The 17,281-nt window shown below is 33.4% G+C and overlaps 1 protein-coding gene across 9 annotated transcripts in view; it reads left to right on the top strand.

Moving 5' to 3' along the window:
• Nucleotides 1-17,281, top strand: part of MPDZ (multiple PDZ domain crumbs cell polarity complex component) — a 146,209-nt gene that overhangs the window by 51,754 nt on the left and 77,174 nt on the right. For 8 of the 9 annotated variants that reach the window (XM_039877139.1, XM_039877363.1, XM_039877495.1 and 5 more), the window contains exons 11-15: nt 8,179-8,362; nt 9,151-9,222; nt 12,077-12,186; nt 14,356-14,502; nt 15,345-15,509. In XM_039877139.1, coding sequence (XP_039733073.1) covers nt 8,179-8,362; nt 9,151-9,222; nt 12,077-12,186; nt 14,356-14,502; nt 15,345-15,509 — 678 coding nt within the window. The remainder of the gene's footprint in view (nt 1-8,178; nt 8,363-9,150; nt 9,223-12,076; nt 12,187-14,355; nt 14,503-15,344; nt 15,510-17,281) is intronic. The other variant, XM_039877345.1, reaches the window with a different exon arrangement.

The following is a 17,281-nucleotide window of genomic DNA, read 5'->3' on the forward strand; positions in this document are numbered from 1 at the left end:
ATCTTAATAATAGTAAGAAAGTAGAATGTTAAGCTAGAATAATCCTTGTTCATAACAGCATTATTCACAATAGCTAAGATGAGGACGTGACCCAGTTGTCCATCGATGGATGAATAGATAAACAAAATATGGTCTATACGTGCAATGGAAAATTAGTCTTATGAAAAAGAAAATTCTGTCACATCCTACAACATAGGTGAACCTTGAGGACTTTATGCAAAGTAAAATAAGCCAGTCACAAAAAGACAAGTAATGTATGATTCCACTTATATGAAGTGCCTGGGGTAGTCAAACTCATAGAAACAAAGTAGAATGGTTGTCGTGAGGGGCTGGGTGGAGGAGAAAAGGGGGAACTGTTCTTTATTGAGTATAGAGTTTCAGTCTTGCAAAATGAAAATGTCTAAAGATCTGTTGTACATGCATGAACTGTACAGTTAGAAATGGTTAAGATGATAAAGTTTATGTTATGTGTTTTTTACTGCAATTAAAAAAAAAAAGTAGAGGTGTCTGTTATCTCCACCCTTTGCTTTTACATTGCAACTCCTTGTGTCTTCTTCGGTTTAGTTCTGTAATGCTCCTAACTACATCTGTTCATCTCTTGAAATCTATTATAAAGTTAAAGTTGTGCTTGCCACCTACATATCTCCTGGAAATGAACTTTTCCCACTCTGTCTCTATGTAACATACAATGAAATTTAACTACTTTACTTTTTTTATTTTGAAGGAAAGGGAGCGAGAGTGAATAGATACACACTCTAAATCCATATCTGATACTGAATTAAAAATTGAAAACATAGCTAATCTCCCTTAAGCTGTGTATTTTAATCCATTAGATAGCTTTTTTTAAAAAAACTAGCTTTACTGAGATACAATTCATATAACATACAGTTTACCTATTTAAAGTGTATAATTCAGTAGTTTTTGCGTATTCACAGTTGTACATTCATTATCACAAACAATTTTAGAACATTTTCATTATCCTAAAGAAAAACCTATACCCATTAGCAGTTACTCCCAAATTCCCCCATCCTCCCTATCTTAGACAATCACCAATCTACTTTTGCCTTTATAGATTTGCCTGTTGTGGACATTTCATGTAAATGAAACCATATAATATGTGGTCATTTGTAATCCGCTTCTTTTGATTAGCATAATGGGTATGTATGTATGTATGTATGCATGCATGCATATATTTATTTTTTAGCACCTCTACAGCACCTGGTCTTCCTAGGTGGTCTCCTATTCAAGTACTAACTAGGTCCAACCCTGCTTAGCTTTAGTGGTTAGACGAGATCAGGCACATTCAGAGTGGCATGACTGTAGACAGCATAATGTTATTGAGGTTATTCCATGTTGTAGCATGTATCAATTCTTCATTTCTTTTTAGCTGAATGATATTTCTTTCTATGGACATACCACATTTTATTTATTCATTTATCAGTTGATAGACATTTGGGTCGTTTCCACTTTTTGGCAGATAATGCCTCAGTGAACATTCATGTATAAGTTTTTGTGTAGCTTGTATGTTTTCATTTCTCAGGTATATACTCATGAGTGGAATTGCTGAGTCATGATACCTTTATGTTGAATTGTTTAGCAAGAAAATTTCACCTAGAAAATTGGGATAAGAAAACTTCCTTTGTAAGATTTTTAGGAAAACCAAATGAGTAATTTATTTTAAATACCTGGTATAATATTTGGCAAGTAAGAACAGTTTTAAGCTGTACTTATGTGCCAGATATTTAGCAGAGATTTATTAAGGCCTTGAAATGATTACACATTTGAAAGAGCCTCACAATCACTTCCATTCCAAACTTGCTATTATTTTCGTTGTTATATAAGTGGAATCTCAAATACAGTTTTGCTTAGACAGGGTCAGTGATAAAGGAAGTTGACTCAGAAGTGAAGTATCCTTCTTCTGAAGAGTTTTCTTGCTCTCAGTAGAATCACGTTTCACTGTCACCAACATTCTGATTTTTCATTTTTAGCAATATTCTCTCCAAAGTTAGAAGCACCTCAAACTCTTAGGGAACATCATGCGATGCTTTAGATCATGCATTAATTTTGTGCAAAATATCACCATCTTGTGGACTTCTGAGATATTGGTAATAAAGTTCTTCACACTAGTTGCATTTTTACAACTGTGGTGTTTGCCTGTCTTTCATTTTTTGTTTTGGCCTCAGTGGAGTGATACTGTTTTCATTTTGTAATTATCGAGGTGGTAAGAAGATTAAGAAATTATTTCTTACTATTTTGTGAAGTATTATTTTATAACACTAAAAACTCTTTTGTTTTAAGATTTCTGTTTTACAAATTGTGCTTTGTGAAACCCTATGATTTTACCATAGACCTTACAGAGGAAGGGAATAGAGTGAATGAACCTATTATTTTTCTACTTTATGTATTGGTATTATTTATAAGAATTATTTGATAAAAGGACTCTATTTTTAAAGAAAAATTGGGCAAACTTGTTATTATATAAAATCACACATTATTCCTTTTAGATTGATTTACAGAGATCCTTGCTAAAAGCAGTGTGAAATTATGATGAAAATTATTGACTAAGCATTGTAAATATGGGAAAGCCTCAAATGTTGCCTTGATATTCTGTGACTTTATAATATAAGTAGATATAGGCTGTATTGGAGGAGGGCTTGACAAGCTAGATTGAGTGTGCTAAGAAGCTGAGATTTTTGAGTTGTTCCAACTAGTATTTCTTCCTGTAATTGTTCTTGTTAATTGTTATAGCTGCACTATACATTATGAGGATGTTAGATCTTTCCTTGAAATAGCACATAGGCAATTCGTTGCCATTGCACCTAGTTCCACTGCCTTCTTGTCAGTGGTACCATTGAATCTGAAGCCATGTCTTAACTCTCTTCTTGTGATAATGAGAGACCAGCACTGGACTGGGCCCTGATTTAGGCTTTGGTCGCCTCGTCTCATATGTGTGATGAGTGTAATCGTATTGAACAGTAACTGCTCCCATGAAGGCTTAGGGTTTTCATATTTATTAATCACTTCTTCATTCTATTAATAATAATACCAGCCACTGCGTATCTTCCCAGTATAGTGTTATGCATTGTAATTTGGGGAAAGTAGGTACCATTTTTTCATATTACAGATGAACATACTGAGAAATCTAAACCGAAGTGTGGGTTTACAAGTCCATAATTATTCAATGACAGCAGTTTCTTCTGTGCTCGTACCATCTCTGACATTTGGGTAAGGAATATATTTTTAAATTTAGGTCATCCAGTTTTGAAATAAAAGAAAAAATATGTTTTTTTTCTTTACATATTTGAACTTTATTGTTATTAAGTAGACAAAATCATATACATTTGATTTTTCTTAATGAAACTATAGTTGAGCAATACAAATCCTTTGCAAATGAAAACTTTCAGGCTAAGTTCTATGTATTGTAAGAATTTTTATGGAACCTCAAAGTAGATTTTTGCAAATTTTTTCTCCTTTACTGCCCTAAAAGTAAATAACATGTTCATTTATTTTAGATTAATATTTATCTTTGAGGTTTAAAGAATGTAAAATTTGAACATGGTACAGTTAAAAAAACTCATAGAAACCATTATTAATGGTTTATGGTTTAAAATTTCAGAAAGTATCCATGTATCTGTATTTAAATAGGGCCATATTATATTTGTTTATACATTTTTTATTTTTATTTTACTTAAAAATATGCTTGAAAGTATAATCATATCAGCACATGTAGATCTATTGTAATATATTTAATATTTATTTATGGACAGTTATATTGTTTACAGTTGTTTGCTATTACCAACAGCAGTATTACATGCTTCTTAATATGTCTTTTGCAGACTAAGACTTGAATCATTTGATTTTGCTGTAACGTTTTACTTATTATTCAGCACTGGATTTTGTATGCCACTATTTTACTTTTAATTTTAAATATGATTAATTTTTCAGTCAGAGTGTTTTGAGTAAATTGTACAGGAAGAGAATGTGTTGGTAGATTTTCTGAACCTTTTCTGCCTGAGAGCCTCTTCTGTTGCTTTTGCACACTTTAACAGTTTGGCTGGGGATGACAGAGACAGTATATAATGAAGACTTAGAAGGAATGATTCTAAACAACTTTCTAAACAAAATTTGTCGTCAACTGTCCTTTTTAATTTTCAACAGGAGAAGGGTCTTATCTTTCCCCTGGAAGAAATCTTAGGCAAGTCCCATGGCTTACATTATTCTCAGAGAATAAAATTTCCTATGGCCAATTAAAATCACCAAAGACAGCTCCAATTTAGTATTAAAAATTTCCCATCCTAAATAGCAATCTAATTTTATATTAGACCCTGGCCTAGCAGAAGCCTGCTATGAACTGATGGCTTACTAGGGGTTGAGAGTGTACTCTGCAGTCTCTCTTTCCCTACCTAGCTTTTCTTTTCCTCCCTCATCTTATTGTGGTTTCTGGCCCAACTGGTATAAAAGATGAGAGGAGGAAGGATGAAAAGACACTTTGTCCTTGACTGATACTGCTATAAGATGGCTTTGTGCTGAGTGAGTCTGGCAGATATTTAACACTGAGTGTCTCCTTTTTGGGTTCTTGGGAGATCCTGGTGGAGATATTTGAGTTAACTTTCCATAAAAAATGGATTTTTCATCTGACTGACTCTTCTTTCTTTATGCCCCTGTTTTTCAGCAGTCTACTCCATAGATTCACTCTTTTGGGTACCATCATCCACTAGGGGTACTCTTGGATAGATTTCAAAATGCCCTGAGACTGGCTTTCTCATGTGTGGCATTCCTCTGCTCTATTCCCTAACAAAGTCAGGTTGTTGAGCAGTTTGCTGCATAACAGCAGGTTTCTCCTATTCCACAGTCAAAACAAGTAAACAGCCTCTCCCTTATCTTCCTAATGGGGTTACACACAATCCACTGCATCCTACTACAGGTGACACACTCTTCTGATTTGAGGTCAAGACAAAATATCTAAGTGGGTGGGCTGGGGACTTACAGTACTCTTCTCTCTTTAAAAACAAACAAATAAGCATCCTTTCAAATCTTTTCTTACCTTTAACAAGCCAGCTCTTTTATGCCATAAATGTGTACAAATTGTAGTTCTTGACCACTTAGTTTAAATTTCTTCATGGTGGCCCCTCTCATAACATACTTTGATACAGGATATAATCATTGCATCTCAGTCATAATTTCTATTTTTACACTCGTTAGACTGAGTATAAAATTCTTGGTTCATAATTTACCACAAATTCTCTAGATAACCTGTTCACTCTGTTGCCTAGATGCTGGGTGATATTTTTTTTCTTTCAATCTTTGAAATCTGAAATTTTTTGTCAAGATATGTCCAGGTGTTAGTTTTTTTTGTTTTTGTTTTTTTATTTGTTTTCTGTTTTTTCATGCACATCTCTGATTTGTAGACTCAGGTATATTTCTCTATGGAGAAATTGTATGTTCCTGTCTTCCATTCTCTGCTTGTTTTTTTGTAGTATTTAAAGTCTTATTAACTGCCTTCATTTTGACGGTTTTTCTTTTCTGTAGATATTTGTTTCTTCTTTGTAGCTATAATCCCTACTTCTGTAAATACAATGCAGTGTGAATCCCTTTGAAGGGACTTTTCAGAAAATAACTTTTTTCCAGTTCACTGCAATAACAATTTGATAGGGATTTGTTTGTACTGATGCTTCAGAGTATACATCTTCTTTTGGATTATGATATTTCATTCCATATCCTATGAGCATTGGTCATTTTCCATAAGAACCATGCTGTAGTTCTTATGGGAGTTGAGATGGGTTCTGTTGAAGATCTGTAGGTTTTGTCCAGATGATGTAGGAATTAACAATGCAAGAAGGAAGGGGAAATTTTAAATTACTGAGTTTCACTTGTAAATTAATAGAATAGAGAAGAAACCAGTACTAGAGCATCACAATGGGGGATTTTGTCCCTGTGTACTGGGAGATCATTTTCTGTGTTGGTTGTGTAGTCAGAAGTTAGTTGGGATTGTACAGGTGTTTGTATACTGTGGTTTTAGTACATATATGTAATTCTGTGCTGTTGCATGCTTCCAGCTTGTGGCCTCTAGCACTTTTTTGGGGGGGAGGGTGAGTGCGGTAGAGGGGAATCACTGTTTAGGATCCACATGTACCATCTGACTGCCTCCTTCTAATTAAGAGGCTATTGTTGGATTTTACTCAAGTTTCTTATTACAAACCAGGCAAGCTATTCCCTCATGTATAGAGATACAACTGGCCTACCTTCGATCTGGTCATGTCCAAAACATTCCTAGTTAGAAGTTACTCCAAGTTACTAATATATAGGGACTTTTGTTCTACCATGGTTTCAATTTTTATTGCAGTGTTTTCTCTGTTATTATATTTTTATTAGTCTTTCCAAAAAGGAATCCACAGGGTGGAGGTAGGAAGAAAGAGGAGAGAGCTAGACACCTTTGTTAAAGTGGCCATGTACCTCAAACAAGTCCCTCAAGATTTAAGTAGCTTACAGAGTATGAGATTATCATCCAGATCAGAGATCGCTAGGTGTTTTATTGAATATCTCCATCAGTAAACCACAATAACAACAAAAACTACTCTTCTCCCTCTTCTTTTCTCTTCTCTATATTTATATGATATACTTTGCTTTATATATATACTACATATAGTTTTATATGTAATTTATATATACATTATATGAGTGTATATAAAACAAGTGAGATTTTAAAATATGTTTAAATAAAAGTTTTATTACATTCTTCCAGAAACCTCCGTAGTAAGGGTACATCTTGAATACCACTGATTTAGGTCCTATTTAGTTCTGATTAAATGAATAGTTGAGTGCCAATGTGACTAGCACTGTGCTTAGAAGAGCATGACACTTAACAGCTATTTTATAGCCATTTCACAATTCACGAGGAATATCAATGACTTTGAATTTCAACATTAAATTTATTATTCCACTTTTTCAAACTGTTTTCAGTGTGATTTTATGAATTTAAAACAATATGGTGTTATACTCTGCATTTATGTATTCTAACTGATAATTTACTTTAGAAATAAATCTTAGGCATGTGAGCCATTGGCTCTGTATTCTCATTTGGGATTAATATCTACTGTTCAGACAGTACTGTTTTGGTGACACATGGAGCCTGTCCTCTTAGAGTATGCAGTCATAAACCAAATATTAACAGAAAATATTAAATGTCTTGACAAATGCTATGATGGAGAAGTGGTAAAGGAAGGCTTTGGCTTTAGTCAAGAACATTGAGATAGCTTAATTGTGGAAGTAACTAAAATTGAACTGAAATCTAAAGCAATTATAGTTGTTTTCTAAGTGAACTGATGACAAAGAGGATGGGCTAGAGTAGCCTGTCCAGAGAGTCTACACTGAGGGAACAGGACTTGTAGAGACCTCGTGGCTGAAGGGAGCACTGCAGTTCAGAGGAAAGGAATCCAGCTCTCTGGGGCTGGAGGACAGGGCAATAGACAGCATCATGCAGGATGAGGTTGGTGATGGGAGGTGGAGATTAGTTGACACAGGCCATTCAAGCCATGTTGAGAATTTTGAGCATTGTTCTTAAGGGTGGTTATATGGAGGGTAGGTTTGGGGTGATGTGATCATATCTGTAGTTCATAAAGATCATAGGAGCATCTTCAGTGTTTTATCTGGAAAGATGGAAAAAACATATTTTTTGGAAAGGAAAAGAAATAAAAAGGCAGGCAGTTTTGCCTGTATAAAACTGATTTTGGAGTGTAAAACTGATTTTTTTAAGCGAGTATAAAACTAATTTTGGAATATGTCAGTGCTCTCAGTGACTGCGATTTCACTATCTTCTGTAGCTTTATATTCTGTGTAGTACTGGTTTCCAAACTTGACTGTGCATCAGGCTCACCTGGGGAATATAAAAGAATATTTTAAAAGGTATATGAAAGCATGGGCCCCACTCTAGAACTGTTGGCTCATAATTTCTGAAAATGAGAACCTATAATCTGTATTAAGCAAAACAAAAAAACCCTCCTGAGTGATTTTAGTGCATCTAAGCTAGTACTGGTTCCTGAACAGGTGTTAGCCCATTCCTCAATTAGGAAAATTCTCTTCCCTGTATTTTTTTTAATACTAACAGGTAGTAAACAGACATTCAGTGAATTGGTAATACAAATATCCATTTATTTTTTTAACTTACTTTGTTCTTATCAGGTAGATGGCACAAACCTTCAGGGTTTTACCAATCAACAAGCAGTAGAGGTATTGAGACACACGGGACAAACTGTACACCTGACCCTAATGAGGAGAGGAACGAAGCAGGAAGCTGAGCTCCTATCAAGGGAGGATGTCACAAAAGATGCGGTTTTGTCTCCTGTTAATGCCAGCATAAGCAAAGGTAATGCCACGTTAATCTGATTTTCAGTTATATCCTTACATCATTTCAATGTTTTCCTAATTTTGAAATTATTTAAAGAATGGTTTTTAGTCTTCACTACTTAGCATGAACCAAGTAAAAGGGAAATTTAATAAAGTTGGGGTTAACTGGAACAAGGGATGTGTCCATTAACTATAGAATGGGCTTCCGAATAAAGCAGATTTCTCTCTATCTTATTTACTCAGTCCCCACTTCTGAGTTAGAAACATGCACAGTCATTTACCTTTCTGTCCTTGCCTTACATTGAATGTCATCATCATGTTTTCTCTTTAGGGGGAACCTGTTCTGCCGAGATTATGCATGCGAGCCTCATGATGTTTCTAACTCCCCACCCTTTCCTTGAAGGAATCGATTTTAATTCCACATTTAGACATGTTATTTATAACCTGCTTGTATGGGAGTATCTCTGAAAATTACTGAATTCCCCATGTCTTTTAGTGGTGTAAGAGTTTATTAGTAGAAGTCAGATTGTTGGTTTGAACGTGCTGTTTCATTTCTGAAACTGTTAACTATTCTGGTATTTAGGCCATAAACCACTTCTTGTAGTACTAGGAGACAGGCAGATCACAGGAGAAATTTATTACTTTTTATCCCATTAACAGGAGAATTTTCTTTTAAGAAAGTAGTTATTGAAGGGTTTACCTGCAAAAACACTCAGTTAGGGGTTCAAATAAATACAATAGGGTTTGAAAAATTCAAATGCTTGATTATATTATAGATACAACTACTAAAATATTCTCTTCTTTAAGAAAATTATGAAAAAGATGAAGATTCTTTATCTTTGAGGAGAAACACCAGCATATTACCAATTGAAGAAGAAGGTAAGTACCTGGAGCCAGGTCATTTTTTTTCTTTGTATACCGTAATAGAGAAATCGTTTTTATAAATGTGATGAAGCCTTTATGGACATATTGTAAATTAAAAATTTTTTCAGAAAAGAGATGCTTTTAAATACATTTGTATATGTGATTAATTGCTCCAGTAGATTAAAAACAAATTCATAGCTGGCTTATTTTCTTGCTGAGTCAGTCTTTTCTTTCTTCTACATTTTCTTAACCAAAACCCTTTGGGAATCAGTTACATAAATTTAGTCCCCTTATTTCTGTACACTAACATATGTCTGTTTTATTAAGCAAGCAAAAATAAAATTATAAAGTATTTTTTAAATAAACACAAAAGAACCTTTAAATCGTAAGCTCTTAGAAATGAAACTATCCAATTTTGGGAGATTTTTTCTTCTCAATTTTTAAAAAGCTGTAAACTTTAATATTTGGCGGTTGGTTTAGAAAAGTATTGTAGAGCAAATTAAACCTTTCTGAGATTTCTTTCACTTTACCTAGAATCCATCAAACTGTTTAAACATTGTTTAGAGCAGCATCATTTTAACATATAATTATGCCAGAATGTTGCTGTGATCTTTATAAGCTGGATGCTGTGTGCTTCCTTCACCCATCAGATTGCTTCAGGTACCTTGGTAACAATTCCAATGAACAGAGCCCGAGACTGATCTCTCTTTATGTGAATTCTGCCCTTCACTAAATAATTTTATTGAAGCTTTGTATTTCTTTAAAATATTTACTCCTCAATTATGAAAGTATTTTTCTTCTGCTGAAAATTTTTATTTACTTTTATTATTTTAATGGAATATTTGTGTTTGTAAAGGTATCCCAGGAGTGAGAATTGTCAGCTTCATGGGTGTTAATCAAATTCTGCCTTGTTTACACTAATGGGTGAAGAAATATTTTAGGCTAAAGTGATTATCGAGATTGGGAGGAAAGCATAAAAACGTTTCATAGCATAAAACTTGAGATAGTAAGTAAGGATGGATGTGGGAGATCATCTTGAAGGGTCAGATCATTGATTTTGCTTTGGCATATGTGGTAGGTTAGGTGGTAGAGGCTCTAGACTTAGAATCAGGGATCCCAAATTATTTTTAAACAAAATAAATTAAGGAAAAACTCTTAAATGATTCTAATGCTCTACACCAGTGCCTGGTCCTCAGGCAAGGGCGCAAGATATCATTGCCTCTTCCACAGAAATTTTACTCACTGTGTGAGCCTGGATAAGTCATTTAACTTCTCAGTAAGATCAAAAGACTGGGCTTTATAATTTTTGAATAATTTTAGATGATGATCATGAATATGCCTGAAATCTAATCTTGGGAAAGTTGGGAATGGGTGAAAATGAAGGGTTGTGCAACTATAGGTTGATTATATGAATACAAATCTCAGACTTTTTATCAGCAGCCTAAAGATTCCCTATTTTCTGCATTTAGAATCCCATCTTGCTTGAATCAGTGCTCATCTTTGTAAGGACAACAGAATCAGACTTCAGTTCAGTAGTTACCAGAGGGAAAGAGGTGAGGAGAGAGGTAGATAAGGGCAAAGGGGGTCAAATATATGACGACAGAAGGAGATTTGACTTTAGGATATGAACACAATGTAATAGATGATGTATTATTAAATTATACACTTGAAACCTCTATAATTTTATTAACCAGTGTCACCCCAGTAAACTTAATTAAAAAAAGTCAGAGAAAAGGAGTATGGAAGGAGGTAGGACTCTGAGCTGACTCTCCTCTTTCTAACCCTTATGCGGTTGAACGGTTCCATGTAATCTGTCTTCACCCCTGAAAGGCTCTCTCTCACTGGACTGAATTTAATTTTGAAGAGAAAACACTCATTTTGGGGAGCTAGTCTCCAAATTTTTAAAAAATATATAGTTCATTGTTTCCATTTTCTCAAGGAGAAACCAGATTATGTTATTAATTTAAAATATAACAAATCTGCAGCCTAGGCCTTGAGTGAAATCTCATTAACTCCATTAATGAGGAGGCAGCTAATAAGAAATCTTAAGTTTTGGAACACTCTTTATATTTGAAATTTGAATACTAGAAGGGATATTAAAAAGTTAATTCAGAATAGTGCCTCATAGAGATTTTTTTTAAAAGACAACCTTTATGAGTAAGAACTATGATGAAATATGGAAATCTTTTAATATGACTTGCAAATTCTTTTCAATCAGTTTCTTCCTTTAGCTAAGCATTTTAATTCAGTATTTTTTACTTAATTTGTTTAGTAATTTTCTCTCCAATTTTTTTTTTCATTTCTGTTTTGCCAATTAGTGTAATTCCAATTATGGGGTTTTATTTTAATGTACATTCTCAGTTTTTCATTGTTTCTTATTTTTTATTTATATTTTCTCATTTTACATGGAGTTGCATATATTATTTAATAATTACTTTTGTTTGTTTTTGCTAAGCTGTAGCATGGTTCTTCTTTACTCTTTAGAACCAAATTAAAATGAAAGAAATAAACTAATATAAAAGGCAGCATATCTTTTTACCATAGAGTCACCAGAGGACCACCCAAGTGAAACCTGGAGCAAATTAGAATCCTCATTTTTTTAAAATAAAAGTTAGATAACATATGGATACTTTAATGAAAATATAGTCAAGATTTAAAAGAGATCACTAAAAGAGAAATGTTGGAACATGAAGGTGATAGGGTTCTAAATTAAATTATTAAAATATGTAGAGAATAAAGAATAACATATATTGGGTGAAGAGTCAGACTTGGTATGACAGGTTCTGATCACAGTGTCCCTGGTACATAATGTCAAAATATGGATAATTTTTGTAGTTTGTCACTAACTTAATTATGTTGACTATTTCAGGGTATCCATTACTGTCAGCTGAGGTAGAAGAAATAGAAGATGCACAACAGCAGGAAGCTGCCCTACTTACAAAGTGGCAAAGGATTATGGGAATTAACTATGAAATAGTGGTAGGTTAACTTACTCTTCCTAACTTCTTAACTTGTAACTATATTTGAGCAAGAAGTTCATGACAGTAATAAAAATGATGATCATAAAGAGTCCTAGAGAAGTAGCAGGTGCCCAGAGCTTTTTTCCAGAGACCTAAATGTGCTGATTCAGGTATTTAAAAAATTCAGGTTGGATTAAATTGGGTAGTAACTAAGGAACTGAAATAAATGGGATGGAAGTTTTAGAATTCATAATTCATCAATGGTTTCATATTTCTGACAGTAGTATATATTATATAGACACAAGGAAGGTTTTTTTCTTGATTCTTGGGATTTATAGAAAGAATCAGAAAAGAATGACAGTTTACTTAAAGATAAAACACAAATCATCATGACTTATATACAAAATTCTAGAGACTTTTTTCTATTGTCTCGTTATCACTCTCATGTATTTCCTTAAGAGGTTTAATTCTACATGTTTTTTCTTATCACTTATGCCATAGTGAATATTTTATGTTTATTAACAGTTTGCATACCTAGTATAGCAATTGTAATCTTCTACCCTAAAAAGAGATTTACAAAGGTGACACAAATGACCAATCTTTAGATGTATACTGTCAAATTTCGGGGATTTCAAAAGGAAAAAATGTAATACTGAGTTAAGTAGAATTTCTCATATTGTTTATAGTATTCAAATAATTCTAAATCAGGAGAGATAAAAAGGTAACAGTTGTCATCTAATATTAATAACTAGCTTTGTTGAACACTTCATATAAAGCAGTATTCTTTGTGTTTCATTTAATCATCATGACATTGAACTGTTTTTTGAAAAAACTCAAGGTCATTAACAGTCAAATAAGTATAGCTGTTATTATCATTATAAATTGAGTCAAGGGAAAATAAAATAAGGTCCAGCTTAAGCATGATTATTTAACATGAAAAGAAAGTTAAGGTATTCCTTCTGTGGGGTAGGCTGATATGCATAACTGAGACTGCACTTCTTCAAGTGGTAATTAAATAGTGAAGAGAAACTGACTATCCACTTTGTCTCAGAGATCAGACGTGAGACTGGGAACTTTTAACTGCCATTTGTGCACGTTGTCTCTTGGTGGCATGCCAGTAATCTGTCGAGGGCAGAACTGTGCTGTAATAAGAACTAAGTATTTATCAGCCCTCATCAAACATAAGTAAATAAGACATAGATCTGACTTTAAGTTGTTATGTCATTGTACAGATAAATATAATTATAGGAAGCGTTGTGTAGTATAGGAGGATTGAGGGACGTTATCAGTGGGGACCTGGAAGACTCCTCAGAGGAAGTGATATCTAAAATGAATTTTAAGGAGTGTGAAGGATTTCATCCAGCATTAGATTTCAAAGTCAGATGATGTAGCTTCCAGTAGTAACCCTGTGCATATTATCGTTAAGATTTGAAGGAGATCTTTTAAAGTTAAATAGTATTTTTCTCAGTTTCTCTGTACCTCAGTTTCCTTGACTATAAATTAAAGAGGATGAAATAGACCACATTTCATATACCTTCTGATTTTAATATTATGAGTGGATTCTTTGTGAAAATGAGTGATTTCTTAACATTCTTCATTATTTAGTGTAGCAATAGGAAATAAGAAATTCATTCTCCTGTTTTAAGCTTTGATCCACTTTTAAAGACAACTTATTCCTCTGTACAGCAGGAGTGTGGGCTCTGTGTTCAGATTGCTTAGGTTCAGAGCTCTTTTCTATCTGTGTGATTTTGACTAAGGTAACCTCTCTGAACCTTAGTTTTAATTTGGGAAAGGATAGAAATTGTACGTATTTATGAAAAGTTGATGAGATAATCTGTGTAACGGTCTCTGGTACATAGTAAATGCTAAATGTGCATCTTTTTTTAACCGTTGTTTGAGCTCAGGGATTTGATTTTAATCTGTGGTCATTTCGACTACATTCAGTCTGTTATCAACATCTAAAGGCGTGGCAAAGGATCTTGACTGCTTGACTTGAAGATAATCAGGTATCTTTACTGCTTCTTTTTGGTTTGTGTTGTTGGTTCATGAAACTGATAGATGTCAGTACTCTTTTAGGTTTTTGAAGCTTTGGTGAGAAGGTTGATCTTTTTGAGTGAACATAAAATATATACATGAGATTAAAAAAAATGAAAGGATATTAGAGTTGTGATGATTTTTCTCCTTTCAGGTGGCCCGTGTGAGCAAGTTCAGTGAGAACAGTGGGTTGGGGATAAGTCTGGAAGCAACAGTGGGACATCATTTTATCCGCTCTGTTCTACCAGAAGGTCCTGTGGGACACAGTGGGAAGCTTTTCAGTGGAGATGAGCTTTTGGAAGTAAGGAGCTATGCCATTCTCCCCCACCTTAAATAAAATTCTTAAAGGGCTACAGGAGGCTTAATATGATGAATAAGTAAGTTTTTATTTTAAATATCCCCTCTACTTGAGAGAGAGCTACAAATAAAAATCTACCCAAAGCAGAAATTTCAATCCTGTATGTACATTGATTTTCAGACCTAATTCTCTCTTTTAATTTTTTAGGTCTAGAATACAATAAATACTTCCTTAAATTTATTTAAACATTTATTCAGGTTTTAGAATAGGTAATACATTTACATGTTTCAAAATCACAAAGAATACAGAGCTCTGCAGTAAAAAGCCTCTTTCCTGTTCACATCCACCCACTTCCCATCACTCTTCATTAGGTAGCTACTGTTACATTTGTTTCTGTGCAATCTTCTGGATATTTTTAATAAATAAGTATTAATTTTGAATATGTTCTTTTGCCCCGCTTTAAAAAACATGCTAGTGTACAATGTGTGCAGTTTTCCATGTTAATTTTTTCACTTCATGATACAATATGTAAATTTTTTAATCATCTTTTTTCATCCTTTGGGAATTTTTTTTTTTTTTTTTAATTCTTCTTTTCCTAACTACTACACTGGCAGAACAAACATGGGTGAAAGCTACTGAAATTTTCAGTGCTTTGGAAGGTTCTAAGTCTCTTAACAAGACTCTAAATGTAAATTGTTTTAGATAGTAGTAGCACAAATCTATGTTTCTGAGCACAGCAGAACTATGGTAATAGTAAAATTTATATTTATTTAATGAAAAATTTTTTCAAAAGAATATTCATGTTATGAAATATTCTTTCTTGGACAATTTACCTTTTTTTACAGGTGAATGGCGTAACTTTGCTTGGAGAAAATCACCAAGATGTAGTGAACATTTTAAAAGAACTGCCTATAGAAGTGACCATGGTGTGCTGTCGTCGGACAGTGCCACCCACTACCCAATCAGAATTGGATAGCCTGGACTTATGTGATATCGAACTAATAGAAAAGGTACCAGATATGTGGATATAAGACTAAATATGGATATATAATGGAAAGACTAAATGGCATTTGAATTTTTTAAGCGTTTTTCTTTTACTGATGTTTGATTTCCTCACATAGCCCATGGTTCATGGGATAGACTTTGGAGTCAGACAGACCTGGATTTGAATCAGGTTTGGTACTTACTAGCTCTGCAGCCGTAAGCAAGTCACTTCATCTTTCTGAATCTCAGTTTGCTTCTCTGTAAAATGTAAGTCATATTGCTTGTTTTAGAGCATTGCTTTGTAGGGTTAAATTAGGTAATGTATTAGATATTATTGCACACTATGTACTTATATAATTTATAGTATTCCTATGAAGTCACCATTCATATTGTCTCAGTTTACAGAAGAGAAAATTAAGTCTGTAAATAGTATATAGTATACATGTGGTAAAAGATACTTTTATATGACTTGCAGAGCTCAGCGCCTGACCCACAGATACTACTCAGTGAGTGGCTATATTAGGTTAGAAACATCATTACTGTGTATATAGGTCTTATTGCACAGCATTTGTGCTTTTAGAATATGAGAAATTTGAGCTTATAATACTATATATCATACTCTCTGATAGATCATACTCTGTGACATCCAGAAACTTCCATTTTTCTGTTGGCTTGTTCTTTTCCATTCGGATCAAAATGTCAAGAAATGGAGCTAATTGGCTTTTCTGAGGAAAATAGATATCTGAAGTTAAAATTTTCAATATAGTCAAATCTCATTTAAGATATAATGAGAGATGTTGTCAGGATATGATTTACATTACACTGAATCAATAAAATGGAATAATTTCAAAAACTTTGAAGAATACATTGTTTAATATTCACATGGGTGATTAGAATACAGTAGAAGAAACAATTCTAAATTGTGTAGTACCATACCTAACCATATACATTTTTATGTGGTATAAATGGGATTATTACAGTAAAAGTAATAATATCGAACTAATAGAAAAGGTACCAGATATGTGAACAGATTTGCATCCATGGTCCTAGGCTGTGCAATAATTGATTAAAAGCAAAAGTGTAGTATACATACTAGAATTTCATCATCAAAAATATAGCTTTCCTAAATTCAGTGTGTTCATATGATTAGCAGAGCTAAATTAACCTAAATTCATTTTTTTTAAATTTATTTTTAATAAAGAAGCTGACACTTTGCACTTCTGTTTCTGTGCCAGATGCTTTATGAATGCTACCTCATTTAATCCTCAAAAATCTATGAGATGGGTAACTCTGAAACCCAGGTTAAGAGTATTGCTCCAGGCAACACAAATAAGAAATCTTAGATACAGGCTTCAAGCCCAGGCCAATCTGACTTCAAATCTTGTCTTGCCACTGTGCACATTAGTTCATTAATAAAATAACCTTGTGCACAAATCACAGCAGTTTAGAACTTTTGTTTGCATAGAGTATAGAACTTTAACCTATAAACCATTTCTTGAACTGTTCTTATTTAAAGAATTATTTTTCTTTAATATGAAAATAGTTTTACCTTTTTTTTTCTGACTACAAAGGTGATTCAGACACTGATGATAAAAATGAAAATCACCCACGATCATGCTGCTGAGATGTAACCATTATATATTTTTATAGGAGATTTTCAGACGATTCATTTTTAATGCCTGTTATGTTAGGTATTTCTTCTTCTTTAATAATTTTCTGTAATTACAACTTTAATTTCTAAAGTTTTCCTGATAAGCTGTTGCTACTATTATTTGAGGGTATTTTGTTCTGGACAGAT

Source organism: Pteropus medius, unplaced genomic scaffold, assembly GCF_902729225.1.
Source record: "Pteropus medius unplaced genomic scaffold, Ma_sr-lr_union100, whole genome shotgun sequence".
In the NCBI taxonomy this organism is placed as follows: Eukaryota; Metazoa; Chordata; class Mammalia; order Chiroptera; family Pteropodidae; genus Pteropus; species Pteropus medius.